At 43.3% G+C, this 14,705-nt stretch overlaps 1 protein-coding gene across 10 annotated transcripts in view; it reads left to right on the top strand.

Annotated features, from left to right (window-relative positions):
• The window catches only part of NDUFAF2 (NADH:ubiquinone oxidoreductase complex assembly factor 2), a 323,300-nt gene that overhangs the window by 261,408 nt on the left and 47,187 nt on the right, over positions 1–14,705 (top strand). For 3 of the 10 annotated variants that reach the window (XR_016220787.1, XM_051853757.3, XM_089313214.1), the window contains one exon: positions 9,444–10,443. The exons of 4 other annotated variants lie outside the window; for them this stretch is intronic. Coding sequence is in view for 2 of the 6 variants with exons in the window: in XM_051853757.3 (XP_051709717.1) it covers positions 9,444–9,635 (192 nt within the window). In the remaining 4 variants the exon portion in view is untranslated. Of the gene's footprint in view, positions 1–9,443; positions 10,444–14,705 lie in introns of those variants that run through there. 3 more of the 10 variants (XR_016220784.1, XM_089313213.1, XM_089313217.1) reach the window with 3 other exon arrangements.

Here is a 14,705-nt window from a genome sequence, read left to right on the forward strand (position 1 = left end):
AGGTGCCTCTTTTCTCTGACGTTGTATGAATAGACGAAGCATAGTTTGACTTTGCTCAAAGAGAGGACTGTTTCTCGGCTCGACGGAAATGATTGCTAGGTATACACTGCCAACTGCATTTTCCCCCTGCAGAAATGTACATTTTTCCCTATTATAAAATGCACTTATAATAGAAATGAGACCATTCCCAGGAGTGTGGTTATCCAAAGGTAATCTCAACCCAATCTGATTAGAGGCAAGTGGCTCATGCCTCAGAATGCTCCAGGGTGTGATTAGTTGATGATAACCAGGCTCTGTATCATGTCTTATTGATTAACTAATAAACCATCAGCATTGCCATTTGGAAGAAAAGCTGCAATACTGGAGGTGGATTAGCAAAGGGAGTTATTCTTTCAAAAGACCCAAATTAGCTCTTTTGCACCAGCACTTTACGGTTCAGAGTGGAGCATGAAAAGCCATCACGTGCTCACTTTAGTATCTCTTTGATGACAACCTCATTAATTTGTTATATCTGATGTAGTTGGTTGCATTTAAATGCACCCTAAATTGCTACCCCCCTCTGTTAGAATCCTGACTGTGAGAGCAGAACGGCATTCCTTTAAAGAATGCTGTACTTTGTTCTCATCATTCAGATGCTGTCATCACACAGCTCCAGAAAAATCACACAGCCTGAAACATAGTCACCACCTGCCTCTGTTAGCCATGTGCTGGTCATGTCACCTGGCACTGGAATGGCAAGAGCATGTGACCAGCAGATGAATGTTTTTGATTGGGGTAACTTTTGGACTATCACCAGGAGTGGGTCCCCGTGGGACAACATTCAGGCACCCACAATATTCTTATCATTCCCAAAGGCTGTGGCTACAGGTCTATAGAAAAAAAAAAAAAAGTAGGGTGAGGGAATTGAAACAATTACCTTAGGCGTTTCAATTTAACAACCTATTTTGTCACAATTACTTTATGTTTTCATTGTAAATACAAGCTTGTGGCCTGACTTGCCAAGTGATTGCTTTGTATCCCATTTCCTCTTGCCCTGTAGGCACAGATACTATATTCAAATTGAAAAATGTACCACCAGCAGTAGTGCTCAGCTCTTGTTGTTGGTGATGTATCTCTTTGGTCACATGTAGGAGCCAGTTAGTTCTGCTATAATTGGTCCAGAGGTTCTGGGTGTGAGAGTCAGAGGAACTCTGTCACTCCTCAGTCCATTTCCTTGGCCCTACATTATTGATGTAGTCTGAACAGAATAACACTTTGAAAGATATTCATAGGGTTAGCTTAATGTATGCATATCTGCTGTAAGAGTCCCTCAATTCACAGAGCCAGTGGTATTTTTATCTTCAAAATCCAAACCTGCTAGAATGAGCTTTCTTGTTAATTTCCCAAAGACTGTTTCCCCAGAACCTCTGTCTTTGAGATCTAAGTTTCGTGTTTGCCACTCAACCTTTCAAAACTACTTTTTCAAAAGGCACTTAGAGCTACTCGAACGGATCATTTAGCTCACATCTTCTGTCAACCTGATGCCACTTTTCACCCCTTGAAAACTGGGGCTCTGCTGCTCTTCTCTTGCCTCTCCTGTGCCGGCACATTCCCCCCATTTGTGTGTGTGTGTGGTTCATGTCCGCTGGGTAGACACACTCCCTCTAAATTACCTTCGGCAATCTTGCTCAGCAGGACATGAAGACTCTGCCCTCTCGACTCTTGCAATGAAGGGGACATGGACACCCGGAAGATGGGTGATGGCATTTGTCCTGAGAAGGGTCATCCAGGAAGAGCTTCCTCCACTCTTCCGTGGGGAGTGAAGACCAACTGCTCTGCTGGCTGTGACCTTCTCTGACCGTAGTGGCTTCCATCTTTCCAACCCGGATAAGTGATGGCTGTCTCCTCACGCTAGAGGGTTTTGTTTTCTTGCTTTCTGTGGTGAGGACTGGGGATAACCGAGGCAGAGGAGAACACGACAGGTGTTGCATGTCTTATCTTCTTGTCTTTCCCCTTCTGTGTCTCAGGCTGCCTTTGAGGCTAGGTAGTCCAGTAATTCCCCATTCAAGTCAGCGTGGGCTGGGTTATGCTGCAGTAAAAACCAGCAACAGAAGTGCGATGTGTTAAAGTAACCCGTACTGCAGATCCATCGTGGGTTAGAGGGTGGGATCCGCCCATCTCCACTCTAGGGCTCAGGCCACCAGGAACTTCACTGTGTGCGCTGCAGAGTGGAGTGCTCTGCAAAGCCTTGCATTGGCCAGTGCCCTGAGCCAGAGTAACGCACATCACCTCTGCTGCCATCTCATTTGACCACACGATGCACACGTTCTATCCAGCAAGGGCTACGCTGAGGGGGACAGACAGTCCGGGGCAGTCTTGGTCTGGAGTGGGGGACGGCTGGAAATATTTGAACAGCATAAGTGACCACCAGATGCCCCCAAGTGAGGCAGTAAAGATACTTTCTGTAACTTACAAAGAAGCTTGGTATCTTCTACTCCCACATTGCTAATAAATCCTCACTGCACCTCGGAACCTCAAATTATAGCTATTTTCATCAAACGTTATGACTCAAAGATACATTTACTAGTTTTCTATTGCTACTTTAAAAGTGCCATGAATTCAGTGGCTTCAAAGAAAAGGCATTATTATCTAACAGTTTCCATGGAATAGGAGTCTGGGTTACTGTGAGGAGTCAAATGGGTAATAGGTAGTCAGGGAGAGGTGCCTGCTCCCCCAAAAGATTATCTTTAGCAGATCAAAGTGTCTTGCTTCCTTAGGAATCTCCAAATTTGCAAACTTACCATGGGAATAGCAAGGGAGTGGTGATTTCTCCCCCCACTTCTGGATTTTTTTTTTTTATCATAAGCCAGAGAGACAGGATGGAGAATTGCAAATCAAGTCTTTTGTTGATCTTTTTTTATTTTTAAGATTTATTCATTTATTTGAAAGTCAGAGTTAGAGAAAGAGAGGCAGAGAGAGAGAGAGAGAGAGAGAGAGAGAGAAAGAGAGAGGACTTCCATCTGCTGGCCGCAACAGCTGGAGCTGCACCAATCCAAATCCAGGAGCTTCTTCCGGGTCTCCCATGCGGGTGCAGGGGCCCAAGGACTTGGGGCATCTACTTCTTTCCCAGACCATAGCAGAGAGCTGGATCGAACATGGAGCGACCAGGTCTCAAACCAGTGCAATATGGGATGCCAGCACTGCAGGCGGCGGCTTTACCTGCTGCACCACAGAACCAGCCCCCCTTCTGTTGAGTTTATCTCCATCTTGTTGATTGACAGTTTGGTCCCCAAGATTGTACTTAAAAACCCCAATGCTATGAGGCCTTTTGGGTTTCTTTCCTCTCTTGGAAGCCCCCTTCCATGCTGCTCTGGCTGGAGGTCTTTGACTCTAATAAATACTTTTAAATCTCTCTGCCCTCTGCTTGGAAATTGTTCTTCCATGTGAAACAAAGAACCCAGGTAACAGTAATTTCTCCGTCTCCATTTTCTCATAACATTACCATTTAGCTTAGTGCTATGCACAGAGTCTCCCCAGGTTGAAATCAAGGGATCAGCCAGGGCTGCAATCTCATTTGAGGTTTAGGTTCCTCTCTCTCTCTCTCTCTCTCTCTCTCTCTCTATATATATATATGTGTGTGTGTGTGTGTGTGTGTGAGTGTGTATAAATGTAATATAATGTATATAAGGGTATAAATATAATATATATTACATTAAAATATATAAATGTAATATAATATATACACACATATATAAATATATATAAATATACATATATAAATATGTGTATATATATATATGCAGGAGAGGGTTTTTTAAGATTTATTTATTTATTTATTTGAAAGACAGAGTTACAGAGAGGCAGAGGCAGAGGCAGAGAGAGAGGTCTTCCCTCTGCTGGTTCACTCTCCAAATGGCTTCAATAGCTGCAGCTGCAACGATCTGAAGCCAGGAGCCAGGAGTTTTTCCCAGGTCTCCCATGCGGGTGCAGGGGCCAAGGACGTAGGTCATCTTTCACTGCTTTCCCAGGTCATAGCAGAGAGCTGGATCAGAAGTGAAGCAGTCGGACACAAACCAGCACCCATATAAGATGCCGGCACTGCAGGCGGCAGCTTTACCCCCTGTGCCACAGCACCAGCCCCTCACTGGTTGTTGGCAGGCCAGCTTCCCTGTGGCTATTGCAGGGAAGTTCCATGCCTCTTATTGGCTGCTGGCCACCCTCATCTTGAATCTCTCTGACCACTCAAAGGCACTCTTTTAATTAGGTCAGACTGGCCCACAATTTAACAGACAGCTCCCTTCTGCTGGCTTACTCCCCAGATGCCCACAAAGCTAAAGCAAGGAGCCAGGAACTCAATCCAGGTCTAAGTCTACTTTAGCAGGAAGCTAGAGTTAGGAGCTGGATCTGAGACTCGAACCCAGGCACTCCGATAATGGGATGTGGCTATCTTAACTGTTAAGCCAAATGGCACCCATTTCTTTTGATTAATTCAAAGTCAACTAATCAGAGATCTTAGTTACATCTGTAATTCCCTTCTGCCATATAGCACAGCCAAGTATGGGAGTGGTACCCTGTTCTATTCACAGGCTTCTCTCACATTTCAGGGGAGGGGGTTACATAGGATGTCAATGCCAGGGCAGCGGTCTTGGAGGTCATCTCAGAATTACCCCAACCCAGAGACACAGAATGGCTACATCTGTGCAGTCAGAAGCCACTCTTGAAAGCTGATTAATGTGGTGGTATTCGGGACCATCTTAATATCTGGTTTTTCAGTTACTGGATTGGTCAATGAATAAACCCTTAAAAGAGAGACATGCTGTGCTGAAATGACTGGGTCTGGGGATACAGATGCAGAGGGCCAGGAGGCAGCAAGGGAGCCATGTGTGAACCAGGTCAGCCTTCCACGTGCTCAACTTTTGCAGCTGATTCCCAAGCTGTCTCTTCTGAAACGGCACGTGTGGCCTTCGTAGATGGCCTATGATGACGTAGCTCATTGTGGATCCCTTCTGAGTTCTTTTCAGGGTTCACTTCTGGAAGCAGCAGTACGATAGTCCTCTTTTTTGGAGTGAACATTTGTTGTCCTGCCTCTTGCTCAACTGCCCAAGATGGTTCATTATTCTATAATATGTGCAGTATTGCCCAGAAGGAATTTTCCTTTTATTTTTGCCCACAAGGTGGAAAATTAAGGATGAAATACAACTTTATTTTTGCTTTTCCCAGAAGAGGTGACAGGGTAGTTTTTTCTGCCTGTTTTTCTGTTAGCAGTGAAATACTATTTTGGCTACAAACGTTGACTCATCCTATTTTGGAAAAAGTTTCACGTAGAACGTCTTCGGCCCTTAATTCCAAGTCAACTAATTAAGGATGTTAATTACATCTGTAACTCCCTTCTGCCATGTAGCATAGCACAAGAATGAGAGTGCTACCCTGCTTCTATTCACAGGTTTATATCCCAGATGCCCATTCAAGGGTCATAAGGGATGGGGAGATTTCTCCTCTACAACCATGGGGACCCGTGGTTGTTTTTTGTTTGTTGGTTTTGGTTTTTTTTTGTTTGTTTGTTTGTTTGTTTTTTACTGCTGCTTTTCTCTGTTTGGAGAGGCTGATTTCCAATCTCTCTGCACCACTGTGCTTGGGGTTACCACTCTTTTCTTTTAACTGAAGAAATAATGATGCTCTAACCAAGATGAATGTAGATGGCTTTGGCTTCTCCGTGGTTCTATGAGCAATCTAGTAAGAACATTGTCCCGGGGCCAGAGCTGTGGCATAGCAGCTAAAGCCGCCGCCTGCAGTGCCGGCATCCCATATGGTGAGTTCCAGCTGCTCCATTTCCAATCCAGCTCTCTGCTATGGCCTGGGAAAGCAGTGGAAGATGGCCCAAGTGCTTGGGTCCCCGTACCCACATGAGAGACCGGGAAGAAGCTCCTGGCTCCTGGCTTCCAATCGACACAGTTCATATGGGTGCCTATTTGAGTCCCAGTTGCTCCACTTCCAATCCAGCTATCTGCTATGGCCTGAAAAAGCAGTAGAAGATGGCCCAAGTACTTGGGCCCCTGCACCCACATGGGAGACCCAGAAGAAGCTCCTGGCTCCTGGCTCCTGGCTCTAGCTGTTGCAGCCATCTGGGGAGTGAACCAGTAGATGGAAGACCTCTCTCTCTCTCTCTCTCTCTCTGCCTCTCTAATTCTACCTTTCAAATAAATAAATAAATCTTTAAACAAACAAACAAAAAAGAGAACATTGTCCTAAGGAAACACCATGCATTTTAAGAGACTTCCTTCTCTTTTTGTTATTTTCTGTCTCCTGAAAATCTTTCTTATATTCACTCCAATGTGATGAAAAATTTAAATAAAGAATCACTAGGATTATCAACTAGGTCCACTTTTATAGACTCTTTCTTCTGTTAACCGCTAACAGTGTTTTGTGAGCAATAACCTAAGATGAACTAATTTGATAGAAAAGTATTATTATTTTTTACCTCACAGAATTAAAGAATTCATGTTATCTTGAACAATCCCCTCAGTATTCATTTGACATAAATTCAGGCATGGGCACAGGGAATTTGAAATGTGCGGAGACAATCTGACTTCTGCCCATGAAAACAGCTGTTAGAAAAATACATGTTTAGAATCAGATGGACCAGAGTTTGAATCCCTGTTCTACCATCTGCTAAGTACAAACCTTATGTATATTTCATCATTCTCTAAGTCTCAGTTACCTGTCTATAAAATGGGTATGATAAACCCTATTTCCTTATATCGTAAATATCAAAAGACTCTAGTCACATAAAAATATATTATATCATGACCAAGTAGGAACTATCAAAGGTTTGGATGAGTAATTTAATATTTAAAAGATCCACAGGGACTGGTGCTATTGCTTAATGGGTAAAGCTACCGCCTGCAGTGCCAGCATCCCATATGGGCGCCGGTTCTAGTCTCAGCTGCTCCTCTTCTGATCCAGCTCTCTGCTGTGGCCTGGGAAAGCAGTAGAGGATGGCCCAAGACCTTGGGATCCTTCATCCACGTGGGAAACCTGCTCCTGGCTCCTGGCTTCGGATCAGCACTGCTCTGGCCATTGTGGCCAACTGGGGGGTAAACCAGCAGATGGAAAACCTCTCTCTCTCTCTTCCTTTCCCCATCCTTTTCCCTCTCCCTCTCCTTCTCTCTGTGTGCAACTCTGACTTTCAAGCAAATAAATAAATCTAAAAAATCCATAAATATGATCCTCCCATTAACCAATTATTATAAAAGACCACATGATCTTCTCAGGAGATATGGAAAGGGCTTTTGAAAATATCAACATTTAATCATAATAAGAACTCTGGACCAACTCTTTTTTTTAAGATTTATTTATTTGAAAGTCAGAGTTACACAGAGAGAGAAGGAGAGGCAGAGAGAGAGAGAGAGAGAGAGATTCCATCTGCTGGTTCACTCACCAGGTGGCCACAATGGCTGGGAGCTGTGTCGATCTGAAGCCAGCAGCTAAGAGCTTCTTCCGGGTCTCCCACATGGGTGCAGGGGCCCAAGAACTTGGACTGTCTTCTACTGCTTTCCCAGGACATAGCAGAGAGCTGGATCAGAAGTGGAGCAGCCAGGACTGAAACTGGTGCCTATATGGGATGCCAACACTACAGGCAGTGGCTTTACCCACTAGCCACAGCTCCAGCCCCTGGACCAACTCTTTTTTTGACAGGCAGAGTGGACAGTGAGAGAGAGAGAGACAGAGAGAAAGGTCTTCCTTTTGCCGTTGGTTCACCCTCCAATGGCCGCCGCGGCCGGCGCGCTGCGGCCGGCGCACAGCGCTGATCCGATGGCAGGAGCCAGGAGCCAGGTGCTTTTCCTGGTCTCCCATGGGGTGCAGGGCCCAAGCACCTGGGCCGAAGAGGGGCAACCGGGACAGAATCCGGCGCCCCAACCAGGACTAGAACCCGGTGTGCCGGCGCTGCTAGGCGGAGGATTAGCCTAGTGAGCCACGGCGCCGGCTATGGACCAACTCTTATAAACTGCCTTTACTTGATGGATTTACCTACCAAAGAACTCGAGTAAACTTGTGTATGAATGATGAAATATTAGAGGCATCCCTTTAAAGTCAGTCCCAGGATAATAAGTTACCTCTGTATTAAACATTGTTTGTCTTTTGTTTTAAAATATCTCAAATAGTACAGAAAATTGTAAGATTTCAATGACTTAATGTTGTACTCATTTCATATGTAAACATTATATATACATATAATACTATTTTTAAAGCAAGATTGGATATATCGATATCACATAATGTGGCTATCATAGCAAATATCATGAAATGAGTAAATAAGATTATATTATTATATAAGGGGTATAACTCAATGAAGGCAATATTTATAAATATCTTAATTTCAAATAATATCACAGACACACACATACAGAAGGAGAGAGAGAGAGAGAGAGAGAGAGAGAGAGAGAGAAGGAGAAATGTAAGCTTCCATGTGAGAGAAAATGTAGAATTTGTCCTTATGTGTCTGGGTTGTTTCACTTAGCATAATGATCTCCAATTACATCTATTTTGTTACAGATGGAAGTATTTTATTCTTCTCTAATGGCTGAGTAATATTCCACTGTGTATATATACCATTTTCTTTATCTAGGTTGATTTCAAATCTTTGCTACCGTGAATTAGACTGCAGTTAGTGCAGGGATCTCTGTCATATGCTGACTTCATTTCATTGGGATATGTTACCAGAAGTGGGATAGCTAAGTTATATGGTCAATCTATTTTTAGTTTTTTTAAAAAAGGTTTATTTACTTATTTGAAATGCAGAGTTACAGAGAAGGAGACACACACACACACAGAGGGAGAGAGAGAGAAAGAGAAAGAGAGAAAGAGAGAGAGAGAGAAGAGAGAGAGAATCTTCTATCTACTGATTCACTCTCCAAATACTGCATCTGCTGGAATGGACCAGGCTGAAGCCAGGAGCCAGGAGCCTCATTCAGGTCTCTCACACTGGTGCAGGGGCCCAAGGACTTGAGTTTTGACCCAGTGCTTTTCCAGGACATCAACAGGGAGTTGAATCAGAAGTAGAGCAGCCGGGACTCAAAATACCACCCATATGGAACACCAGCACCTCAGGCAGTGAGTGAACATGATGCACCAGCAGCAGCCCCTATTTCTAGCTTTTGGAAGAGTCTGTGCTGGTTTCCATGGTGACTGTACCAATGTGCATCCCCACCAAGAGTGTATTAGGGTTCCCTTTCTCACGTCTTTGCCAGCATTTGTCTGTTTTTTACTTTTTTATAGCCATTCCTACTGGAATGAGATGATGCCTCATGGTGACTTTTATTTGTATTCCCCTGATTGCTAGTGATGCTGGGCATTTTTTCTGTGTCTGTAGGCAATATATATTTCTTTTGAATAATGTCTATTCAGATCCTTGCTTTTAATTAAATTGACTTCTAATTTTTGTTTATCTATTTTCATTTCATTAGAAATGCAGAGAAAGAGACAAACAAGAGAATTCTTTCATCTGCTGCTTTACTCCCTCAGAGCCCGCAATAGCCCGGGCTGGACCAGGACAAAGTCAGGAGCCCAGAAACTCCATCCCAGTCTTCCAACTTGAGCCATCATCTTCCACCTCCCAGGATGCACTTCTTCCAGAAGCTGGATCAGAAACAACATAGCCACACATTCTGACATGGGATGTGCATATCCCAGGCTGTGACTTAAGTCACTGTGCCAAATGCCTACTCCATCTTCCCATTTCTTGAATAGATTGTTGTTCTTGAATTTGGTGAGTTCCTTATGTGTTCTGGATATTAATCCTTTATGAGAGGCAGAGTTTTCAAGTACTTTGTCCCATTCTATCAGTTATTTCTTCGCTCTGTTTAGTGTTTCCTTTGCTGTGCAGAAGCTTCTTACTTTGTATAATCCTATTTGTCTGTTTTTGCTTTTATTGCCTGTACTTTTTGGGTCTTCAAAATATCTTTGCTTATAACAATGTCTTGGAGTATTTCCCTTATGTTTTCCTCTAGTAGTTTCATGTCTTATATTTAGATCTTTGATCCATTTTGCATCAATAGGTAGGGTGTGAGGTAGATGTCTTGTTACAGACTTCTGGATGTGGAAATTCAATTTTCCCAACATCATTTATCGTTTATTTAAAAGGGAATTTTTTAGCAACTTTGTCAAAGATAAGTTGGTTATAGATTCATGAATTTATTTCTGGGGTTTCTACTCTCTTCTGTTTGTCTGCATGTCTGTTTTTATGCCAGCACCATGCTATCTTGGTTATAGTAACCCTGTACTATGTCTTGGAATCTGACATTGTAATGTCACCTTTGTTTTTATTGTTTCAAATTTTTCTGTATATTCAGGGTCTTTTGTGTTTCAATATGTATTTTAAGATAATTTTTCTAATTCTGTGGATGATGTCATTGGTATTTTGATGGAGATTGTATTAAATATGTAACTTGCTTTAAGTAGCATTGACATTTTGATGATATTAATTCTTCCAATCCATGAACTTGGGAGGTCATTCCATATTTTTTGATGTGTCTTTTTCAATTTTTTTCATTAGTGGACTTACTAGCCAACACAGCAAGACATTAAAAAGAAAAAAAAACTTTGAAAAACAATAAACATGATTGGTAGTAATTATTGAGACTATGGCCTCCACAAGAAAACACCAAACAGCTTCTTTTTTTAAGATGAATTTTATTTATTTGAAGGACAGAGTTACAGAGAGAGGTAGAGGCAGAGAGAGAGAGAGGTCTTCCATTTGCTGGTTCACTCCCCAGATGACTGCAACAGCTGGATCCGAGCTGATTCAAAGCAGGAGCCAGGAGCTTGTTCTAGGTCTCCCATGTGGGTGCCGGGGCCCAAGGACTTGGACCATCTCCTGCTGCTTTCCCCGGTGCACTGGCAGGGAATTAGATCAAGAGTGGAGCAGCTAGGATGCTGGCACTGCAGGCCAGGGCTTTAACCTACTGCACCATAGCACCGGCCCCATATCAAACAGCTTCTGAATACACTTGGTATTGGGGTTAATAAGAGAAGTTTTCAGGCTGATTTGATCCAGCATCAAAATAGAAAAAATAAATTTTATTTCCATCCTGTACCAACAAAAAATTGGCAAAAATATTTAAAATTTTTTCATTTATAAAGAACCTAGAAATCAATCCAACAAAGGATTTTCCAGGAGAGAATGGAAAAGTTCAGAAAATGTGTTTGAAGTTCTTACCTAGTTTTTATTCCATGGCCAAAAATTATACTCTAGCAGTGTTAGATGCGTATTCCTACCCCGTATGCATTGTTCTTGCTTTAAAGTGCTGACCTAGGTAAACCGAAACCATGGTTATATCCAGTGATTCCTCTGACTTACGTCTGCCCCTGTGCAACTGAATACAGAAGTAATAAAATTACGCAACACAGCTGACTAATTTCTCCTCAAATTCAGGATTGCTCATCTCAACCGAGCCCTGTGAATACCTTCAGATTATACCATGTTTCTTTGGTCCATTCTTGCTATCATTCTCCTAGACCAAAGATTTGAAAATGGATGCAGGAATGTAGAATCACCATGTGACCCAGCAATTGCATTTCTAGGTATATAACCCAAAGAATGGACATCAGGGACCTGAATACCCATTGTTCATAAGAGCATTATTCACAATTACCAAAAAGTGAAAATGGCTCAAATGTCTACCGACAGAAGAATGGATAAACTAACTGCGGTGTGTGCATATATACATTTGCACACAAAGGACTATCACTCAGCTTTTAAGAGGAATGAAATTTTTTTTAATTGATTTTTTCTATTTTCTTTTCTTTTTTTTTTTATTTTTATTTTATTTTTGACAGGCAGAGTGGACAGTGAGAGAGAGAGACAGAGAGAGAAAGGTCTTCCTTTGCCGTTGGTTCACCCTCCAATGGCCGCCGCTGCAGCCGGCGCACCGCGCTGATCCGATGGCAGGAGCCAGGAGCCAGGTGCTTTTCCTGGTCTCCCATGGGGTGCAGGGCCCAAGCACTTGGGCCATCCTCCACTGCACTCCCTGGCCATAGCAGAGAGCTGGCCTGGAAGAGGGGCAACCGGGACAGAATCCGGCACCCCGACCGGGACTAGAACCCGGTGTGCCGGCACCGCAAGGTGGAGGATTAGCCTATTGAGCCACGGCGCCGGCCAAGGAATGAAATTCTGATACATTCAACAGCATACATGGCCCTTGAGGACATGCTAAGGGAAATCAGCAAATCACACAGGACAAATTTATGATTCCACTTATATGACATGCCCAGAATAGTTAAATTCATACATGTAAAAAGTAGAAGCTGCTGATGGCTAGGGAAGGGAAGTTATTGTTTGATGGGTGCAGAGTTTCAGTTTGGAATGATAAAAAAAAAAAGTTATAGAGATGTATAATGGTGATGGTTGCAATAATGCCACTGAACACACATCTAAAAGGTTTAAATGTTAAAATTTCTGAGATTTACTTATTTATTTATGTGAAAGGCACAGTGACAGAGAGGGAGAGGAAGAGGGCAATCTTCCATCTGCCAGTTCACTCCCCAGATGGCCATCGCTGGGCCAGGCTGAAGCCAGGAGCCAGGAGCACCAACACTGGGGCCCAAATGCTTGGACCATCTTCTGCCGCCTTCCCAGGTGCATTAGCAGGGCACTTGGTCAGAAGCGGACAGCCAGGACTCAAACCACTGCTCAGATAAAGGACCCCAGCACCTCAAGCAGCAATTTAACCCACCGGCCCTAGCAAGGACACTCTTTTTTTTTTTTTTTTTTTTTTTGACAGAGTGGACAGTGAGAGAGAGAGACAGAGAGAAAGGTCTTCCTTTGCCGTTGGTTCACCCTCCAATGGCCGCCGCGGCACGCTGCGGTGCCGGCCGGCGCACCGCGCTGATCCGATGGCAGGAGCCAGGTACTTCTCCTGGTCTCCCATGGGGTGCAGGGCCCAAGCACTTGGGCCATCCTCCACTGCACTCCCGGGCCACAGCAGAGAGCTGGCCTGGAAGAGGGGCAACCAGGACAGAATCTGGCGCCCCGACCAGGGCTAGAACCCGCTGTGCCGGTGCCGCAAGGCGGAGGATTAGCCTAGTGAGCCACAGCATCGGCCCCATAGCAAGGACACTCTTGAGCGAGTCACTTTGCAAACCTGTGCCTTCCCAGATTCATTTGCCTGAGAGTGTCTGCGACTCAGAAACTGCTTTTCACAAGTGCCCTTCTCTTCTTTGGAAAAAAATAAATAAAAGCGATGCATCTCATCTATGAAGAACCTTAATATGGTGCATGGCCCCAGTATATAAAGAACCTAGAAATCCAAAGGAAGCCAGATAAAGATACAATTTGAAATATGGGTGTATATGTTAAGAAAATGAATGATTCATCATTGGGAAATATACATATATACTGGTATGGTTCGATTTCTAATACTTCGCTTTTAAGTAAAAGGGATAAGGAATAATTAAGTAGTTAGCTGATGGATCATTAAAAATAAATTTTGATAGTAGCTATAAAATATTTATAAAAATAGTTCTTTGTTTTTTGATATATAATTCAGACAACTCAAAGATTCCAAAACTTTGCATTAACAAAACTCCTTCTCTTCCAAGCTAGTTATATAAGTGAAACTGCATCCTTTGCAATGATTTCAAATTATGTTGAAAAATTTTAGATGTCATCTTAAAATATAGGAGAAGCTATTTCTCAGAATTATTTTAGGAGGTATATAAGCAAAAATGTTTAATGATTGCTGAACTAGTTGACTGCTTCATATTTTTCTTTCCTTATCAAAATGCCAACTTCTCCCATATTCTATCAGCAGTTGACCCTACTTTCTATTGCACTGGGAAAATTAAAGCCATTAAAAGAAAATTCCTGGGGACTAGTTTTGTGGTACAGAAGGTTAAGATGTTGCTTACAGTGTCACCGACTCATATTGGAGCACTGGTTCAAGTCCCAGCTGCTCCACTTTTGATCCAGCTTCCTGCTAATGCACCTGGGAAAGGAATAGATGGCCCAAGTACTGGGGCCCCTACCACCCATGTGGGAGACCAGGATACAGTTTTTATCTCCTGGCTTTGGCCTGGCCCAGATCTGGTGTTGCAATCATTTGGGGGAGTGAATCAGCAAATGGAAGATCTCTGTCTCTATCACTGCCTCTCTCTCTGTCACTTTGCCTTTCAAATAAATAAAAAATTTTTTAAAAAATGAAAATTTCTGGGTTTAATGTTGTGGCTCCTCAAGTTAAGCTGCCACTGTGACGCCAGCAACACCTAATGGAATGCTGGTTCGAGTCCCAGCTACTCTGCTTACAGTCCAGCTCCCTACTACCTCACCTGAGAAGGCAACAGATGATGGCCCAAGTACTTGGAAGGCCCAGATGGAGTTCCTGGCTCTTGGTTTTGGCATAGTCCAGCCCTGGCTGTTATAGCCATTTGGGAAGTAAACCAACAGATGGAATATCTATTTCTTCTCCCTCTTCCTCTCTCATTCTCCCCCCTCCCCTTTCTCCCACCCTCCATGCTCTAAATTTCAAACAAATAAATATTTTTAAAAACAGAAAATTTCTGGGGTGGCCATTTGGCATGGTTAAACTACCACTTGAGATGTCTGTATCCCACATCAGAGTGCCTGGGTTTGAGTCCTGGATCCACCTCTAATTCTAGCTTCTTGTTAATGCACATCCTGGGAGACTATCAGAATGGTTCAAATATTTGGGTCCTTGCGACCCGTCTGGGAA

This window comes from Oryctolagus cuniculus, chromosome 14 (genome assembly GCF_051225735.1).
Source record: "Oryctolagus cuniculus isolate XC-2025 breed Fujian yellow rabbit chromosome 14, ASM5122573v1, whole genome shotgun sequence".
Classification (NCBI taxonomy): domain Eukaryota; kingdom Metazoa; phylum Chordata; class Mammalia; order Lagomorpha; family Leporidae; genus Oryctolagus; species Oryctolagus cuniculus.